Source organism: Penaeus chinensis, chromosome 9, assembly GCF_019202785.1.
Source record: "Penaeus chinensis breed Huanghai No. 1 chromosome 9, ASM1920278v2, whole genome shotgun sequence".
Lineage (NCBI taxonomy): Eukaryota > Metazoa > Arthropoda > Malacostraca > Decapoda > Penaeidae > Penaeus > Penaeus chinensis.
In genome coordinates, this window is record NC_061827.1 from 31,837,827 (window position 1) to 31,855,326 (window position 17,500).

The 17,500-nt window shown below is 45.3% G+C and overlaps 1 protein-coding gene across 12 annotated transcripts in view; it reads right to left on the reverse strand.

Moving 5' to 3' along the window:
- LOC125028795 (collagen alpha-1(I) chain-like) overlaps positions 1-17,500 on the reverse strand; it is a 61,260-nt gene that overhangs the window by 27,066 nt on the left and 16,694 nt on the right. For 6 of the 12 annotated variants that reach the window (XM_047618283.1, XM_047618282.1, XM_047618287.1 and 3 more), the window contains exon 2: positions 11,414-11,635. The exons of 2 other annotated variants lie outside the window; for them this stretch is intronic. In XM_047618283.1, the coding sequence (XP_047474239.1) occupies positions 11,414-11,471 (58 nt within the window). In that variant the 5' untranslated portion in view covers positions 11,472-11,635. Of the gene's footprint in view, positions 1-1,271; positions 1,482-1,502; positions 1,658-11,413; positions 11,847-17,500 lie in introns of those variants that run through there. 4 more of the 12 variants (XM_047618285.1, XM_047618284.1, XM_047618286.1 and 1 more) reach the window with 4 other exon arrangements.

Below are 17,500 nucleotides of genomic sequence, written 5' to 3' on the forward strand. Positions count from 1 at the left end.
TTCAATACATTTAAAGTTTTATATTTTTTTAAATCACAAGTAATTCGACAACGCTCGTACATGCGTACACGTGGAAGTAGAAAAGAATAGACAACAAGAAACGAAAAGATAAACAAATTCTATATTCAAGACGATGGATATGATATACAGAAATGTCAACCTGTCTGTCTCGTAAAGTTATGAAGTATGGAGTCGTCCGCTGCTGCAACAACAACAGCCTTAAACCTTATTGCGACGCCTCTATGTGCCGCAGTACACAACGACCCAGATGGTCAGGCAGGGTAAAACATTCTTCAACAAGAGCGGACATTTTCCTTCTCAGCACAACATAATGTTACATCATGAGAATGTTCTTCGTTGTTACGAGTTCAAGCGTTAACAACCAGCACAATACTTCCCTAACATTACAGCCCAGCAGCTGACTGGAAATAACACTCCTTGTAGATCAAATGCCCTCGCCACTTGTACAACAACCACAGTTACTATCTTCATAATACTTATGCTCATTCTCCACCATCGCCAGACTACCTCGCTGCCCCGTCTGTTTATCATTGCCAACAGCCCATAGCAGCGACACGCGAAAATAACCCTTCATAAATCCTGGCAAACGGCTCCTTGACTTCGAAGCCTGTACGACTCGCGTGAAAGCTATATAGAAATGTGTGTTTACTATTTCGATCCTCCAGACTTTCTTCTGCTCAACTCGGGAGTTAATGCAGAAACATCTGCTGTATCCTACGTGTCTGATCGGCCAGTATCCTCCGTATTAATCACTTTTGTTATTGCCTTTAATTGGGAGTCTTAACACACTGCATGGGTCTCCTGTGCCTGGCGCATTTGTGCTTCTCTAGGCTTTTGCAACAGACTTGCCCTATCGGTTTTTTTCTTACGGCTGTCAAGGATGGTTGCTGCATCTGTTTCGTACTATCGTGTTCAATAAACTTGAATTATAAAGCCTTGTTTACTGCATATACATAATTCAACAGTGACTTCGAAAAAGAAGCAGAGACCAATGTCAGCCTCGATCTTCAATTAGAATGCGTAACAAGATTTTATCGCCTGTGATGAAACTACGTGTAGGAAGGCTTTCAGATATCACGATATCGTTTATTGCGTCTCATTAACCAATGAAACTGAAGCCCCGCGATAGCATCGTCAGGTTTGAGCCCTGAAGATACCTCTTCCTTCAGATAAGACCAGATTCTTGTGGATTTATATTTTATTTATTTATCTATTTGTTTTACATCGTAAGATTGTTGTAAATAACTCACCTAAAGATATGTCAAATTTCTCTTGCTTAGCAGTCATGATGATAGGAGGAACTGGACAGCCTCTCTTGCCACTTGCAAAAGAAACTCACTGATGAAGTTTTTCAAGCACCAGTTGTATTACCTTAACACTATCAAACAAAATAGATAGACATGTGTGTAACAATTACATATGCACAATATGTTTGGTGATACAAGAAAAAGTTCCAGTAAGATATTCATAGGCTAGCACACCTTTTGATATTGACCACAGTGATTTACAGAATGGTTAGCAAGGCACATCGACACAAAGAGCAGGGCGGAGGGTGGCACAACACCCGCCGCAGAACCTGGGGTGGTGCAGCGCAAGGACTGTGCAGGCTTCGACTGCGCCGGTGATGCGCCACAAGTGGGATATCACCATCAGGGGAGTTGCTTGGCACTCAGCCCACCCTGGCAGAGTGGACCACCATCCCACGCCCACACCTGGTCACACAGGTCGCAGCAGGTCACGAGTGGGACATAGCTACATACTTTACATGATACTGCATGGAAGTACAAAAATGTACCTTGCTAACAGAGTGGCGTAAATATTCGTGGGGAACACCGTCATCCTGCAAGAGGGGCGTCTGCAGGATAACATAGCTACTCGTACCTAATAATAGTTGGCGGAAACGTGTGTTATGAGGCACGAGTGGCTGGGAAGACGGCCAGGGGTTGGGCCGTGAAGAAATGATCGGGATATATGGTAGGTAGCCAGTCGCAGCTGATAGATAGACTGATTGAAAACTACGCCAGGACAACTGTCGCGACGCTCACTCCTCACATGCACACAGGTGGCTGCCAGTACACAAAAGCCCCGCTCTGAGTCACCCCTTGATGACCAGGTGGCGGAGGTCACGACGCCAGTTTTCCCTTTCCCTTTATCAGGTCAAGTTATGCCGCTAAACCTGACCCTCTTTTGTGCGGTTTCATTTAGGGACATTGGCACAAGGTCAGAGGTTGGGAGAAAGAGAAAGAGAAGAAGAGGCAAGAGAGAGATAGAGAGATGTAGCGAAAAAGAAAAGAATGGGGGGAAAAGCGATATTGCAAGGGAAAGAAAGAGAAAGTGAGTGAGTGAGTGAGTGAGAGAGAGAGAGAGAGAGAGAGAGAGAGAGAGAGAGAGAGAGAGAGAGAGAGAGAGAGAGAGAGAGAGAGAGAGATGGAGGATCAGAGGAGAAGCAGAGGAGAGATAGAGATAGAGAGATAGATAGATAGATAGATAGATAGACAGAGAAAGAGAGAGAGATGGAAGACCGGAGGAGAAGCAGAGGAGAGACAGAAGGAGGAATTTTCAAGGAACAGGAGAGACGTGATCCATCGCGCCGCAAGGCTTGTGGGACTGAGCTCGGATCATCTCTTCAGAGGGTTAACCGCGACTCTGTAAAGTGAGACTAAAGGTCAGGAAGGTACTTCATCCACAAGCTCCCTTGTTGCCTCAGATAAGGTACTCTTGGGCACCCTCGCTCCCTTCCTCCCACCATCCCCTCACACACACGCTTATAGATATGTGTGTGTGTGTGTGTGTTACTGTGTGTGTGTGTGTGTGTATGTTTATATGTATGTGTGTATGTGTGTGTGTGTATATATATATATATATATATATATATATATATATATATATTTGTATTTATATATACATATATATATGTATGTATGTATGTATACATACACATATATATGTATCCTCCTTTATTTTCAACCTTTTCCCCTTCCTACTACTCTCCTAGTTTCTTTTCCTTTCCTGCATAAACTCCCCCCTTCTTCCAGCGGCCTTTTTTCCATCCGTCACAGTTTGCGGCTTTCCCGCCCTCCGCGCTCGCTCGCACTCGTTCGTATCGCGTCCGTTCCCCGCGGCGCCCCGAGAGCAACAAGACGAACAACTAGATCAAGCCCGAAGCGTCGTGCGTGTTTTGTTTATTTTCATTCACATGTGCAGTGTCTCGGCTGTTGTGATGTACCCGGGGAGAACTATGATAATTGTGTGATATTTATCATTTTATGCAAATTTGCGTAATTGCGTTGTTGTTCTTGTGTCGGATTTCATATTTTTATTATAATGCCTAACGTACTGGTGTGGTTTCTTATATTTCATTAAGATTTCGTTGTTGTTTATTGTACATCAACAACTGCCTTTTGCTCATAATGTAAGTATGAATGCTGTCATCTTCCTCTTCAGCGATGATAAGCATTCTATCTGACTTACCAGCATTAACGACCTAACACGTTGCGCCATTGTGTTCAAAAGACAAAAGAGTTAACAAGAAAAAATATAACCATGTACTAACACCAAATCGCAACGTCACGAGTATGCATCGAGACTCACAGCCTCTTTAAGCATTCGCGTGGATCCTTGCAAACACCAAACACTGCCTCGTTTACCCACTCGGTCACACACGGCGAAAAGCGATACGCACGGCAGCAGATGGACACCCAGATAACAAGCGTGTATCAGTCTCTCTATAAGGGCGCTGCAAGTCATCAAAAATGTATCAGATCCAGTCTACCAAGCGACCTTTTTCTGGGTGATCGCTGAGATAAGGCTGTTGTAGCTACGTGTCAGATATTGCAGCGAGACCTGGCAAACACTGGCATCTTTTCTCGCTAACCTCGAGACGCACCTAGGATCAGGTGCTGGTATTTATGGCTGGGAAATAATGCTTTTGTGTGTGTGTGCTTGTGTATTTGCATGCGTGTTTGTGTTAGTGTGTGTGTGTGTGTGTGTGTGCAACCAAAGAGAGGGACACACACACACACACACACACACACACACACACACACACACACACACACACACACACACACACACACACACACACATACACACATACAGACACACACACACACACACACACACATACACACAGACAGGTACAAGACAGAGACAGAGACGGGCGAGGGAACCAAAAAGAAAGGAAAAGAAAGATATAAATAGCTATTTACGAGACCAAATCAAACCATGCTGCTTCCTCGTTTTCAAGAATTAGCGCAATCAAAGCGGAAGATTCAGGTTCTTGGAAGCCACCGAAGCATTCCGGCCCAAAAGCTCGATTTCGCACCGAAGATTCTGAACAGACGGCGATTCTTTGAGCTCGAAGCCGACGCTGCTTACTTTGCGAGAATCATGAGGGTTCAGTTTCACTTCTGAGGACCCGCCTGTATATATGAGAGCAATGTGCCCATCATTATGAATTGGGTACACGAAGGTAATGAGCTATTTTTCATAACGAGTGGGGTTTAAGTTTCACATTTTCACGCCTGTATGTATAAATACGCATGTTTGTCTGTTGTTGTTTTTTTCAATGTCACTAAAGCAAAACAGTAAAGCGTAATTGCTTTCCCTTGTCCACACGATTTAGGTATTGAACTTTGCTCATTACTCTGATAGAAATATTGTGAATTGCTTATGATTATGAAAGCACTGATGGCTTCGGGCATGTGCTTTCCCCCGAAGAATAATAGGCCTACATCATAAACTACAAAAGTAATGAACTACACGAAACCACATAATGATGAGTCTCCGTTGTGTGGGATCTTCACCCGTGGCCATTAGTTGTGGTGTCTTACTCTGTGGTTGTAAGTAATATTTGCCACCTAGACACTGCGTTGTCGTAAAGTTGTTATTCTTTGTCCATAGCACTTGCTTCTTTATCGCCAGCTGTTAACTGACATCATAGCTTGTTGTGGGGTATTGATGTGGGCGTGCTGTGTGGCAGCAGCGAGGTACTGGTAATATAATGGGATTTTTGGTGTTATATTGTGATATTCTAGAGTTGCTGTATAGTGTCACGTTAAATTACGCGTGGGAAGTTGATATGAGGATACATCTCTTTTAAATGGTGATATAAACGGTTGAACTATTATTTTGTTTAGTTCATCGCCGGTTTATGCATGTGCAAAGACCAATGATCTAGGTTTCAGGGACAGTAAATAGGAAAGCATTTAACTGTTAACCTATCAATGCATACCTTCCCAGGTTCATATGTGGGGCTTAAGAGAAAATTAAAGATATGGCGACATCTTTCCCTGGCTCCTGATGTTGATATGATACCACTAGTTTATATGATGGTATTTCTGCGAGATAATATTTTTCATCCTGGACAATGTGCATGTCTATAGGCTTAAAATAATGAGAATTGGCAGTGCTACAAGGAATTGTTAAGGTGAGGTAATGATAATGATAACGATGACAACAGTGGTTACTGATAATACGAAGGATCAGAAGGAATCTTATACACAGCAGTGATTATGCATGGAGATATTACCACTGACAGAAATCTGTTGGAAATCCTATGGGTTGCTTACGATTTACTGGACATGCACAAAACTAACAAGGTACATAATCAGTGGGAATACATGGTAGACAGAAAAAGGAATGAGTAAAGAGACTTACATTTTATAGCCTATATGGAAGAGAGAGTTGATAAGAATTGTCGGCAATTGTCTGAAGCGGTTGGTCGCAATTATCAATCCTCTCTCGTGAAACTGACATTGTGTCTGACTTAGACGGTTTCACATTTATGCAGGGGATTTTGCAGCAGGTTCATTTATCCTCATGCTCCAGGTGCGATAAAATGCCAAGAGTGTTGTCACAAAGAGGTTCATTGGAGTCATGTCAAGCACTTCAACGTTAATTCACTACACTCCATTAAACATCAGCAATTGCCTCGCCTGACATATGAAACCCTATTTACCCAACATCATTTACTCACCCCTTTTCACCCCCCCCCCCCTCCCTTACACCGCCAGGAATCTTTATACTTGACAACTGCAAGTCGCGGCTGCTGCAAGAGCAACGAGATCTTTCCGGTCAGACTGCGTTCAGCTTGGCGTTCTTGGCAGCTTTCTTATCAGCCGATCTTCCTCCATTAAGTCTCTTCCCTTTCTCCCCACGCTCCCCTCTTTTATCTCCGCCTCTTTCTTACTCCCATTGCTTTCCTAATTCTATTTCCCGATTCTCTGTTCTTAATCTTATCTCATCCCTCGTGAGTATTCCTTTCGTTATCTAAGTCCCGCCCCCGTCTATGGCCCCGCCTCTCGATGGGCCCGCCCCCTTTGTGGCCCCTCCTCCCCTCCCACGCCCTCACTCCTTCCCTCCCACCCCTTCCACCCCTCGCTCCTGTCCCGCGACATTGCTTGGGTAAGACCGTGGAAAGGCATTTCCTGCAAGGAGACTTTCTAGGGGAGGGAAAGACATTGCCTTCAGGTCAATCGGAAAGTTATGCGCACATGTCATCTCAGGTCTAATCTTGTGTGGGACAACTGTGTTGTTGGATGTTTTGTTAGAGAAATTTGATAATGGTGATCTAACGGCTAGTCTCTGCGTTTAAATGTCATATATGAGTATACTAAAAATACACAAACAAAGATTAAGTGGACAGCTGTCTTCAAAGGCGAGCACTGATTTTCTGAAGCAACATTTGTCAAATAAATTCTAAGCGATGAGGAAACCAACGCCACATCTGAGCACAGGTGGAGGCGGTAAGTTCCAGGCAGGTTAGGAAGAGTTGTGTGCGTGTTCGGCGACAAAAGCAAAGCGGGCAAGGACTGGCGTGTGGGTGGGGCGGGGCCGGGTGTGTGGGCGGCTGGTGGCGGGTTTTGGCAGGATGTGAGGGGCGGCAGAGCGGTTCGTCGCGGTGCGGAGGTTGAGTGCGGTTCTAATGCTTATGTAGAGTATACAGAGAGTGCTAATGAGCTGTTGATGGCGGAGCATACGTCTGGATGATGGATGTGTGGGTGTGAGATACTGCGTGCGGGTGTGGCTGATATGATAAAATGAGGAAAAAAATAAAAAGTTCGCTGTTTGTATGTGTTTTTGCTTGATTGTGTATATGTTTGTGTGGGCGAGGTGTGCGTACGTGATTGCGTGCGTTTGTACGTGTGTGAGTGGTGTGTCTAAATGAGACAAAATTATGAACATGACGCAGATGACGCTAATCTTCAAGACGGCGAGCTTTCTAACTTTCGTTCACTCAACCAAAACTTCTCCCGGAAGTTATAAAGTGCCAGAAAAGGCTGATTTTTGTTGTCTGTTTACGCGCGTGCAGCTCAGCCCAGTAACCTCCGCAGCGACCGTGTTTTTCGTCAGCCTAAATGCAAACTGTGTAAACCGTTGAAATGCTTCAGCGCTGCGTCGGAAAGCCTCACGACGGCCAAATTTTAACCGTTTTGGTTATTTTTAGATGTGCGCTCAACAGGCTGTCGTGTCATTGCCGCCAACCAGGGTGGTACTGTCATGCACTAACACCGAGGAAGAAGGATCGTGACGAAAGCCCCAGGCTCCTCCCTCGTCCTGGGGGATTTATGGCATCCTGTCTCCCACAAACTCGCCGAACTGAAAATTCCACCGGTCCTCGTGGCGCTCAATCCCCGATGAAATAGGTGGAATGAGTTAGTGAAATTCTGAGGTGGAAGGCGTGGTTGTGGTGAGGATCCAGGCATGGATGGAATCGAACTTGTGGCCTTGTAAGAGAAGTTCCGGTGAAACTAGCGACGATGTGGTGGCGACGGGTACTGCGGGCGACGGCTTGTCTCGCGGAGGCGCTTTTGGCAACGGCGGAGGCGCAAGGCACTGGCGGTAAGCGAAATGGCGGTCTAGAACAGTGTCCCCCATCTTCTCCCGCTCGTTTATGCTAGGAAGACAAATATGGTAGAAAGTAGGCGCGTTTGCATGACACAAGAAAACAGTTGTATGTGGAAACATGGAACTAAGGCGTAGCTGCAAGATTTGCATTTCAGAAAAAACGCTTACATTATCATTAGCCAATATCAGCTCTTATTTTCGTTTTCAGATGTGCTCGATCTTTCTCCGTCGATGATCCAACAGGCGAAGGCGGCGGCGGGGCCGTGCCGCCGTCTCCGATTACCGTCCTTATGGCTCTCCTTAATCCTCCCCGGGCGCAGCTTCCAATAAAATCCTGACGAAGACAACTCGACTCGTTCACGCGAAAGGTCAGACAGGTGGGCATCGCGGGAGGCGGGTGGCGCTGGCGGGGCGTTGCAGGGCGATGCAAGGAGCGTCATTAAAAGGTCATCATCCCAGCGCCGCGATAAGAGTGAGGAAGGCACAGATAGGAGGAAGGATGACGTCACCTTAAGTGGGGGGACACCGATCTGTTTACAGACTGAAGTGACACCGCTGGCCTGATTCAGCGCTGCGGGGGGCGGTCCTCAACTTCCGGCAAAGTCTGAGAAAGTGCCGTTTTGATTCTATTTATGAGCGCGGGCTGGCTCTTACTTCACACACTCAGCCAGTGCCATGAATCAGCGTCTGCAATATCTTCTTTTACGAGGGCGACTGGCACCTCAGCGCGGTCAGTCCTCTGCTCCCTTGCCACAGTTGAAATGGCATTGTGCTTTATGTTTCCATCATTTCAATACGCATTCATTTCTATTTGATTCTACAATATTCCTAAGGCACTGTGTATTTACTAAGAGAAGCGGAATGCATCGGCAATGCACAGTGCCTGACTCGTAAGCACACGAAAGAAATGCCAGACACAGCCATGCAAATCCAACTCTTGCTCCTATGGCATAGGTCAGTTTTAATTAATTCTCTTGCCTTGTTGACCTTTTGCGCTCTGAACCATGATTGACAAGGCGCTCTCTTGTGATTGTAAACAGAGACAAGCACATCCATGCATTGGCAGACCTGACGATGCGTTTTCATATAAACATACACTTTAGAGGAGTATAATCAGATGGGCATATACATGTGCACGCTAAGTAAATACACGCTCAAACACCCCACACACCGCAAACACACTCGTGTATAGACATGGACGAGACGGGTGTTTTATCCCCGGACCGATAAATCTGACAAGCCGTAGCACATCACACAAATCATTACGAGTAGGAGCAAAATGGGGGCTACTGTGTTCTGTCTTTGCTAGCAGGTAAACTTTTCGCCAAACCGTCGCACTTAAATGCAGGCATAGGCAGTTCCTTGCCTTGAGGAACAATGCGGCAACGGGATTTAAACACTGAGCCACTTATTATACAGGAGGATGATTATAAACAACCTTTTAAAACACAAACACATAGACACGGATACAGAAAACACACACACACACACACACACACACACACACACACACACACACACACATACACACACACACACACACACACACACACACACACACACACGAACACAAGCACGAACACACACACGGACACACGTATACACATGGAGCCGTGGTGTCGGGTTGAGCAATATTAGCACGGACACATGTACCGGTTCGTTATGACAGGTTTGTTATCATTCATAAAGGTCCTCGGCGAGCATGTTCCTCTCCTCCTTTCTCCCCTCAACTCAGTCTCCTTGGATTTTCTCCCTTGTGTTATGATTTGTTCTTCTCATGTGTGTTCTCATAGACGCCATAACAAGGCGTGCTTAACTCTTGTTCCATTAGCATATTCATTACCTCATTATAACTGTTGGTTATTCCTGACGATGTGCAATGCAGTAATTACTGTCCAGTTGTTCGTGGAATTCTCCCCGCATTTAGCTTCTGAATAATTCTGCGCAAAACCGGTTAACAATTTAATCTAACAGAAAATGGGAAACAAGATATCCCTCGTCGCACATGGTAAGATAACTTAATTTAGCTTTCACTTCGCTCGGACATCGTAAATCCAAACAAAAAGCGTATTTCGTCTCTATTCATTGAGGTAATTGCTTCCCAAACCCTGTACTGTGAGCCTTGTGAAAGTTCAGGTCGGGTGTCTTAGTATACGAGTTATGATTTCTGTTCGTTTTTTCTCCCTGTCTTCTCTTTATGGCCCAAATATTGATTTCGTTCAAGGAAGTACAAGATTAAATTCACTTTCTGCAGTAAGCTTTCTTGGTAAACGATGGCTAAGAAGATTAAATAGACGATATGGCAACTTGGTCTTTTTAGGACAGTCACAAGATAATTTCCCCAACATTCAGACTGAATACGAACGAGAACGCACGGTACTTAGAACCTCTAGTCTTCCCTCTGGCCTCTTCCATGAACCAGTGAGCAGAAACACGAGTGGTAGTACTGGTTCTCTTCATCCCCCTCCCCCCCATCCCCCTCCCCCTTCCTGAGTCCCACTCCCCCCTTTCCCCTTCAGCATCTCTCTCTTGTTGTTGCTATTTTTTTATACCATGGCAACGCCGGGTTATATGTGAACGCAAGTGTTCATTTTGGTGTATCGTCTGAGGGGCCATTTGCGGAGTGAACGAGTGGTGGGTACGTTTCATAGTAGCTTTCAAGACTTTATGAAAATACATAGTAATCAGTGGTTGTGTTACTTAAATATGATATTCAGTCTTGTCGGATTCACAGAAGGGTAAATAAAACATTAATCCTATATCCTGTAACCAGTAGACTGTGTGAAAAAAAAAACATGTAATTTGATAACTTGAGTTGTATGCACGCCAGAGGAAGGGGAAGACGAGAGAGAGAGAGAGAGAGAGAGAGAGAGAGAGAGAGAGAGAGAGAGAGAGAGAGAGAGAGAGAGAGAGAGAGAGAGAGAGACAGACAGACAGACAGACAGAGAATGAATAGAGAGGAAGGGGGTAAGGAGAAAATAGGGGGTTATGGTCATACAGCCTGGGATTTCCAGGATTAAGAGACCCGAAGGATATTCAACAGGGCTGGGCAGGGGGTACAAGGGAGGCGGGAACGAAAGGCCGGGGGGTAGGAGGGGATGGTTCAGTTTAGTGAGTTTGCGAAGACGAGTACCGACCGAGTCTTTTTCGTGGCTAGGAGGAAAGTGTGTGTTGGTAGATGTGCTGTTAAGCTAGATTTTAGTAGTGTAATAAGGAAGTAAAATGGATGTCGTGGAAACATACCGTGTAAAGTTAAAAATCAGGGTAAGCTTAAATGGAGTCTCAGATAACGTACGGCGCTGAGGAGTTGAATAGCAACGATGCTGAGAAGCAGGTTGAAGAAGACGAGGAGGGAAGAGTAAGGACCATCGGCAGCAGCGATGATAAGGCAGAAAGGCTGGATATTTATTGAACAGGAAATGCAATTAGTGTAATGGCTGAGGGATGGATGGGAAGAAGAGACTGAAGTTGGGTGAAAGTAGGCCTACTGGCGTGACAACAGACGAGGTTTAAACGAAGGTCAAAAAGGTCAAGTGGTACTCACCAAGGCGCTGATCCCATTCCGTTTCGCGGAAGGGACTCTCCTGCATGCGTTGCGACATGATTCCACTTTTTCTAAAACTTTCTTCACTGATAAAATGCTTTCTTCTTGATTAGACACTCGTCCACTGTGTCTGAACCAGTAAGTCTTGCGAGCCTTTAGTCCGTAATTCCGGCTAACGTGCCGTTGTGGCCGCCTCACATCATGTTCACTTCACTGCAAGTTCTGTTGAGAAAAGGAAATGCACGATTGTTAACACAGATCACTGGCAATTCCGGTGCATCACATGCGAACCAAAGTACATCTCCCAGACGGCGTGGAGTAGCGTGCGTGCGCGTGTGACGCAAGACTCCGCGAGTGTGAGAGTGCGGGCTCGCTGGCTGTGCCGGGGCAGCACCACACTGTGCACCACGCTCGCCGCAACTGTACTGCCCGCGCCTCCTGCACTGCCCCGGACACTGCTCATTAGGACACTGTCGTCACCATCTCCAAGGCTATTTTAATCACCGAAGCTGTGGTGGTGTTGTGATCATTATAGGAAAGGAAAACAAACAAACGTGGTAACTGAGATCAAACCAATACTTTTACACAGAGAAGGCTAAACATCGCATTCGCCAACAACGAACTTACTCCTTTTCCAAGACGTACTGGATGCATTGCAAAAAAATCTTAACCACAGACAAATTCGTTAACCAATTCCAGACTTCCTGTGGCGTAAACACAACTTCCTTTACTCGTTAAAACGAGTGAATTTGAAGGACTGACAGTAAATATGTGAAACAAAGCCAAACAAACCAATGTTCATATATTATGCCAATCCATTTCCCTCCTACTCATGCGGCAAACAGCCATTAGTTTTCTGTTTGAAATTCCTGAGCGTATCACACCTGGCCCCGCAGTGACCTTGACCGCTCGGCCCACGGCGACCCTCTGCTCACAGATAATTCAGATTTGATGTTTGTTTTTTCTAGCGCCTCTTTATTTATATCGAGTTGCAAGTTATTTATATTGTTCTGGATGAGGTGGACCCTCGGAACCTGCCCATCGCCTCCTAGAACCGACGGATGCTGTGTCTTGTGGAGTCATTTAATCGCCGTTGGGCTTAAACGAGATGGTTCTTGCGCTGGCGATAGCCTAACGACGACGTGCTACTTACCGCGATGGTGGGTGGTAACAGTAGTAGAGGTGGGTGTTGGAGGTGGTGGGCGGCAGGCGGCCTTGAGCAACGACGCTGCTTCACCGCCACCGACGTCGCCACCACTCCAGCATTGCCGCCAGGAAGGATGGAGTCTGTAGCACACCTTTATCATGATGTGCACTTGGGCGATGACCATACAGAAATTACCTTCATACAAATCCAAACGGCATTTCTCCACTACCTTCCTTCGGCCTACAATCAAAGACCGCTCCGCTGAGTCCACTTCCCCTACGTTGTGTCGTGACAAACACATCGCGAAAAACGCGAGTCACTTTACTCTCACATTTTTTTCCAGTTAGCAGTTCCAAATCGCGTTATGATTCACGTCTTCACTGCTATATATCCTTGGAACTTCGAGTCTCAACGCATTCGAGCCTCACATTTCCCTCCCTTGAATGGCCCCCTTCTTCGCTATCTCTGTCCGTCGCATAATGATCTTTGTATTTGTCCTCTACCAAAGCTACACGCCATGAATGCAATGTATTGGTGGCCGCTCCAAACCAGGTATGGCTCGGGCCCCATTTGGACAGAACGCCGCCCATGCGTTTCTTTTGAATGCATTATGAGGGAGGAACACTATTAGGCGCACCTGCCTTGGCTGAAACAAAGATTGCATGAGCTGAACCTACGATTCCTCATGGCATAAATTAATCATGAATGAATAACTCTGCAGCAAGGATCAACAATACAAATCACTATAAAAAGGTTTATGGTAATATTTTTTTTATGATTTAGTTCACCTCGACATTGGCCGTACGCAATCATATACTTTTCTTATATAAATCGCATGCGAATGCATAATTCAACCCTTGTAAACACTGCTGCCAGACCAAAAAAATAGAACTGTCGCTACATGATAATATTCAGCCAGTAAGACGGCAGTGGCATCAGAGCTGTGGATATAAAACAAAAATCGGAATACATAAGCTGTCTTTAAGGAAAATAATCTCACAGCCAACGACCAGGGATCTGTAATCACGTATTTCCTTAAGTGTGGCTAAACTGCATATCCAAATACTACATCTTTTCATTCTAAAATGAACAGTCATCTGTACACAAGACGAGTGTGTGTGTGTGTGTGTGTGTGTGTGTGTGTGTGTGTGTGTGTGTGTGTGTGTGTGTGTATGTGTGTGTGTGTGTGTGTGTGTGTGTGTGTGTGTGTGTGTGTGTGTGCGTGTGTGTGTGTGCGTGTGTGTGTGCATTGTAGAAACATAACTGGAAGCCCTCCAGCCACACGCACTCTCTTCCTGTCATTACTCAGACATTCCACCTTCATGCCCGCCTCTCTTGCCTTCCCGCCTCGGCCCGCCCTCATGTTCACTTATTATTATCGTCATTATTGTAACGTATTGTCTCATCTTCCTGCCGTCTCCCCTCTTCCAGTCGCAGTCTCAACCAATTCAAAATATCAGGGTATTCTCAGTTTATATTATTGTAGAGAAACATAACGAAGTCACGCTTATCTAGTTCTCCAAACCTAAAAAGCCGCCCGCAACCACTCCATCACATCTGTCACTTCATATTCACGCCTTTCCACAACACTTTGTTCAGCAAATCCGCGAACACAAGCGTCCCTCCTGAACTGTCTCGCAAGTCACCCGCTCGCTCCTTGCCACCTCCATTAATCCTCTTGACACCAGACCGAGCGTTGACGGAAGGGAAATCTCGGCTGTTGACAGAACCGGCTCTTGCGATGTTGTCATTGAAGCTTGCACTTCCTGACTCCCCTGCCATGACTAACTACGTGACCTTATTCACGCTTGGATCCGCTCTTTAGCAAAAACGATCTCCCCCACAACCAACAGAAAAAGGCCCACGCTAAAGCTTAATTCCCGCCTATTTCCCTCCCCGCCCGACCTCCGACCCACCTAATGCCTAGTGATGGTGAACCCGGAAACTATATATATGGCCCTCGAGACCGTTACTAGTCTACATCTGCCTCTGTTATTTTGCTTACTAATGATTTAAATACAGGACGAGGACAGAGACAGGGACCGAAATAGCGAATCCGGGAAGATATCAGATCACATGATGCCGCCCTGAGGGAGATTATGCAGATCACCTGGACGAAACCGGTGTAGAAAATGTCACTGCCAGTTATTGAAAATTGTTGTTTTTTCGTGGATGTGAATATTCCTAACGACGTGATAATTTAGAAGCGATAGCCACAAGGTAAAATATATATATATATTTGATTCATTTTGTTTGCAAATTTCGGCACAGGCGACTTGACAACACGAACTAGATATAAATATGTATAGAATACCTCAAGATGAACTTAGATGCCGATCTCCAGGTTTAAGGTATCCCCCCCACTTCCCCCTCTCGAGCTTGCACAAACACATCATGACCTTGAACCTCGGTCTGCCTCCTCCTGCACAGCACCGTACCTTATGCGCCACACATTCATCACTGGCTCTGCAACTCTCTTAATTAGTGGATTAACAGACTTGAATAGCGATGCTTTGCTACTAGTAAGCAATACACTATGCTTCGAATAGATTTTCAAGTGTGTAAGCAGTTATCTTTAAAGCAGTCTCCTCGATGCTAATTTGGTGGGTTTCAGTTGAGTGAGTAATTGCACCTTTCTTCATAGATGGTGTAATCTCACGAGACTAACACCCTATGCCTAGCGTCCAGATAATGACATAGTCTAGATAATATGTCATAATCAATCATAAACTCGCAATCATGTCGTTGTTCAGCATATAAGATTTGTTCCCATAAGTTTGGAAACGACCGTGACGGAGGCTGGTGTGAGCTGGACGGCTTGGCTGCCGGTGGTGGTCTGGTCCGCGCCACAACAACACCTCACACACAACACTGTTTTTGTTCGTGCGTCACCGCCACCACGCGGCTCCGTCGGGAAATGCACAGTATTAGTAGCTTTAGGGCAATGACTGCTACTCGATAAGAAAAAAACGTCTGTTATGCACTCTCTATCTAAACTGTTGTTTTTCTTCGTGAAAGTTACCAGGTCAAAAAAAGTCGGTTAGGTTTTGTTTCCATTTCGTGCAGAAGCTTCCGAGTACCTGACGTATGCCGTCACCGCCCTGCTTGATGCACCGACCTCGGGAAATTGGCTCGTGGTGAGACCTAGAGGTTGACGTGCCGCCGTGATAGCACTGAACTCTTTTTGGGGATTCTATTTCTCGCAACGTAAATATAGAAAACGAAAATGTTAAGATAGAAACATTTGCACATACAGTTCCACAATAGACAGACATACAAGGCTCTCTCTCTATAGTCAAACCGCTGTTGAAATGGGGTTTGTACACAGCTTTACATAACGACCTACTATCTCAGACCGCCCAGTACAGTCTAGGGTTGAAATAGTCGCTTGTTGAGTCTCTACCAACCGGTCTACTGAGCAGGGGGAGGGGGGATGCACGACTCTCAGACCGTACAGCACACTTAGGGCAACATTTGTGTGAGGAAGATGCATCAAATGTCTATGGTAATTCTGGGACTATCTCTGCGGGACTGAGTCGCTTTGGGTACGCAGAGATAAAGTACCTCTACTATTTCTTCACGTAGTCGCGCTTTGGCTTCACCAAACGCGGTTCTAACACTTCACACCGGCAGTCCTTTGACACAGCGCCAGCCGCGCGCATGACATGCCACCCAATACACCTTTTATTACTAGTTTTACTTTACTTCACACACCGCTCCTTACACTCAATATATGCATGGTCATTATACTATGCCAATTCAAAGAAAGAAGCGAAAGCAATGGATATACTGTATTACACACCAGAATATGGACACGCATGCTGTAGTGGCTGCAGTTATATTTGTCATGCAATACTGCATGGCGTGACTGTATAAGTGTCTGAGATGCGTGAGATTGTGTTTTCTTGTATAGCGGACATCTATAATGAGGACAAATGCAATTTTATAAGGAAAATTTGGTAAATGCTGTAAAATAGATGAACGGCATATCTTGACTAATCAGAAAAGACTGAATCTGCGGCACTGAATGCATAAGTCACGTTGAAGAACATGACAACATCATAAAGAATTTAGAAAGGAGTGACTATCGGCAGCGAGTCAGCGAAACTTATTAAACGAGAGAATGTGAAGAAAAAAAGAAGCAAAGGAAGTGAAATGATGTACGGGAAAGGAAGTATGTAGCGCAGTGTCAAAAGTTGAGTAGGGGCGTTTGGACACCAGTTACGAGAGAGGCCCAACAGAAGCATGGCGGTCCTGAAATAGTTCTCAGCCTAAGGCGAAGTTACGCTTGGCACGCAGGAGGGAAAGGGAGAGGGAGAGGGAAAGAGAGAGAAAGCGAAAGAGAGAAGTTGAGAGAGGGAGAGAGAGAAAGAAAGGGAAAAGGAAGAGAAAGATGCAGAAACAGAGAAAGAGATAGAGACAACGACAGAAAAAGGGAAAGATACACATACATACACACATACAGCCAGACCTACATACACACATACAGACAGACCTACATACACACATACAGACAGACCTACATACACACATACTGACAGACCTACATACACACATACAGACAAACCTACATACATACATGCATACATACACACAGAGACGCAAGTGCGGTAAGGTTGCAGAACGTGCCTGAGTGTGACTGGGTGTGGTGGAGGATGAAGGATGTGGTTAGGAGCCCAGGGTGGAGTGAGGATGGGACTCCAAGGATGTAATTTCCTCGGCTGTGACTTTGGGAGTGTGTCAGGTGTGCGGAGGTAGGAAATAATTACATGCATTGTACATTACGATCTAAATTATCTTTTCTGTGAAGTCAACCACAGTCAAATGACAATGGTGCGGATGATGTTATTTATAATTAATGCTATGAGTAATTTTAATAAATATAATAGTAATGGTAATAATAATAGTATGAGTAATAATGATAATGATGATAATTCAAA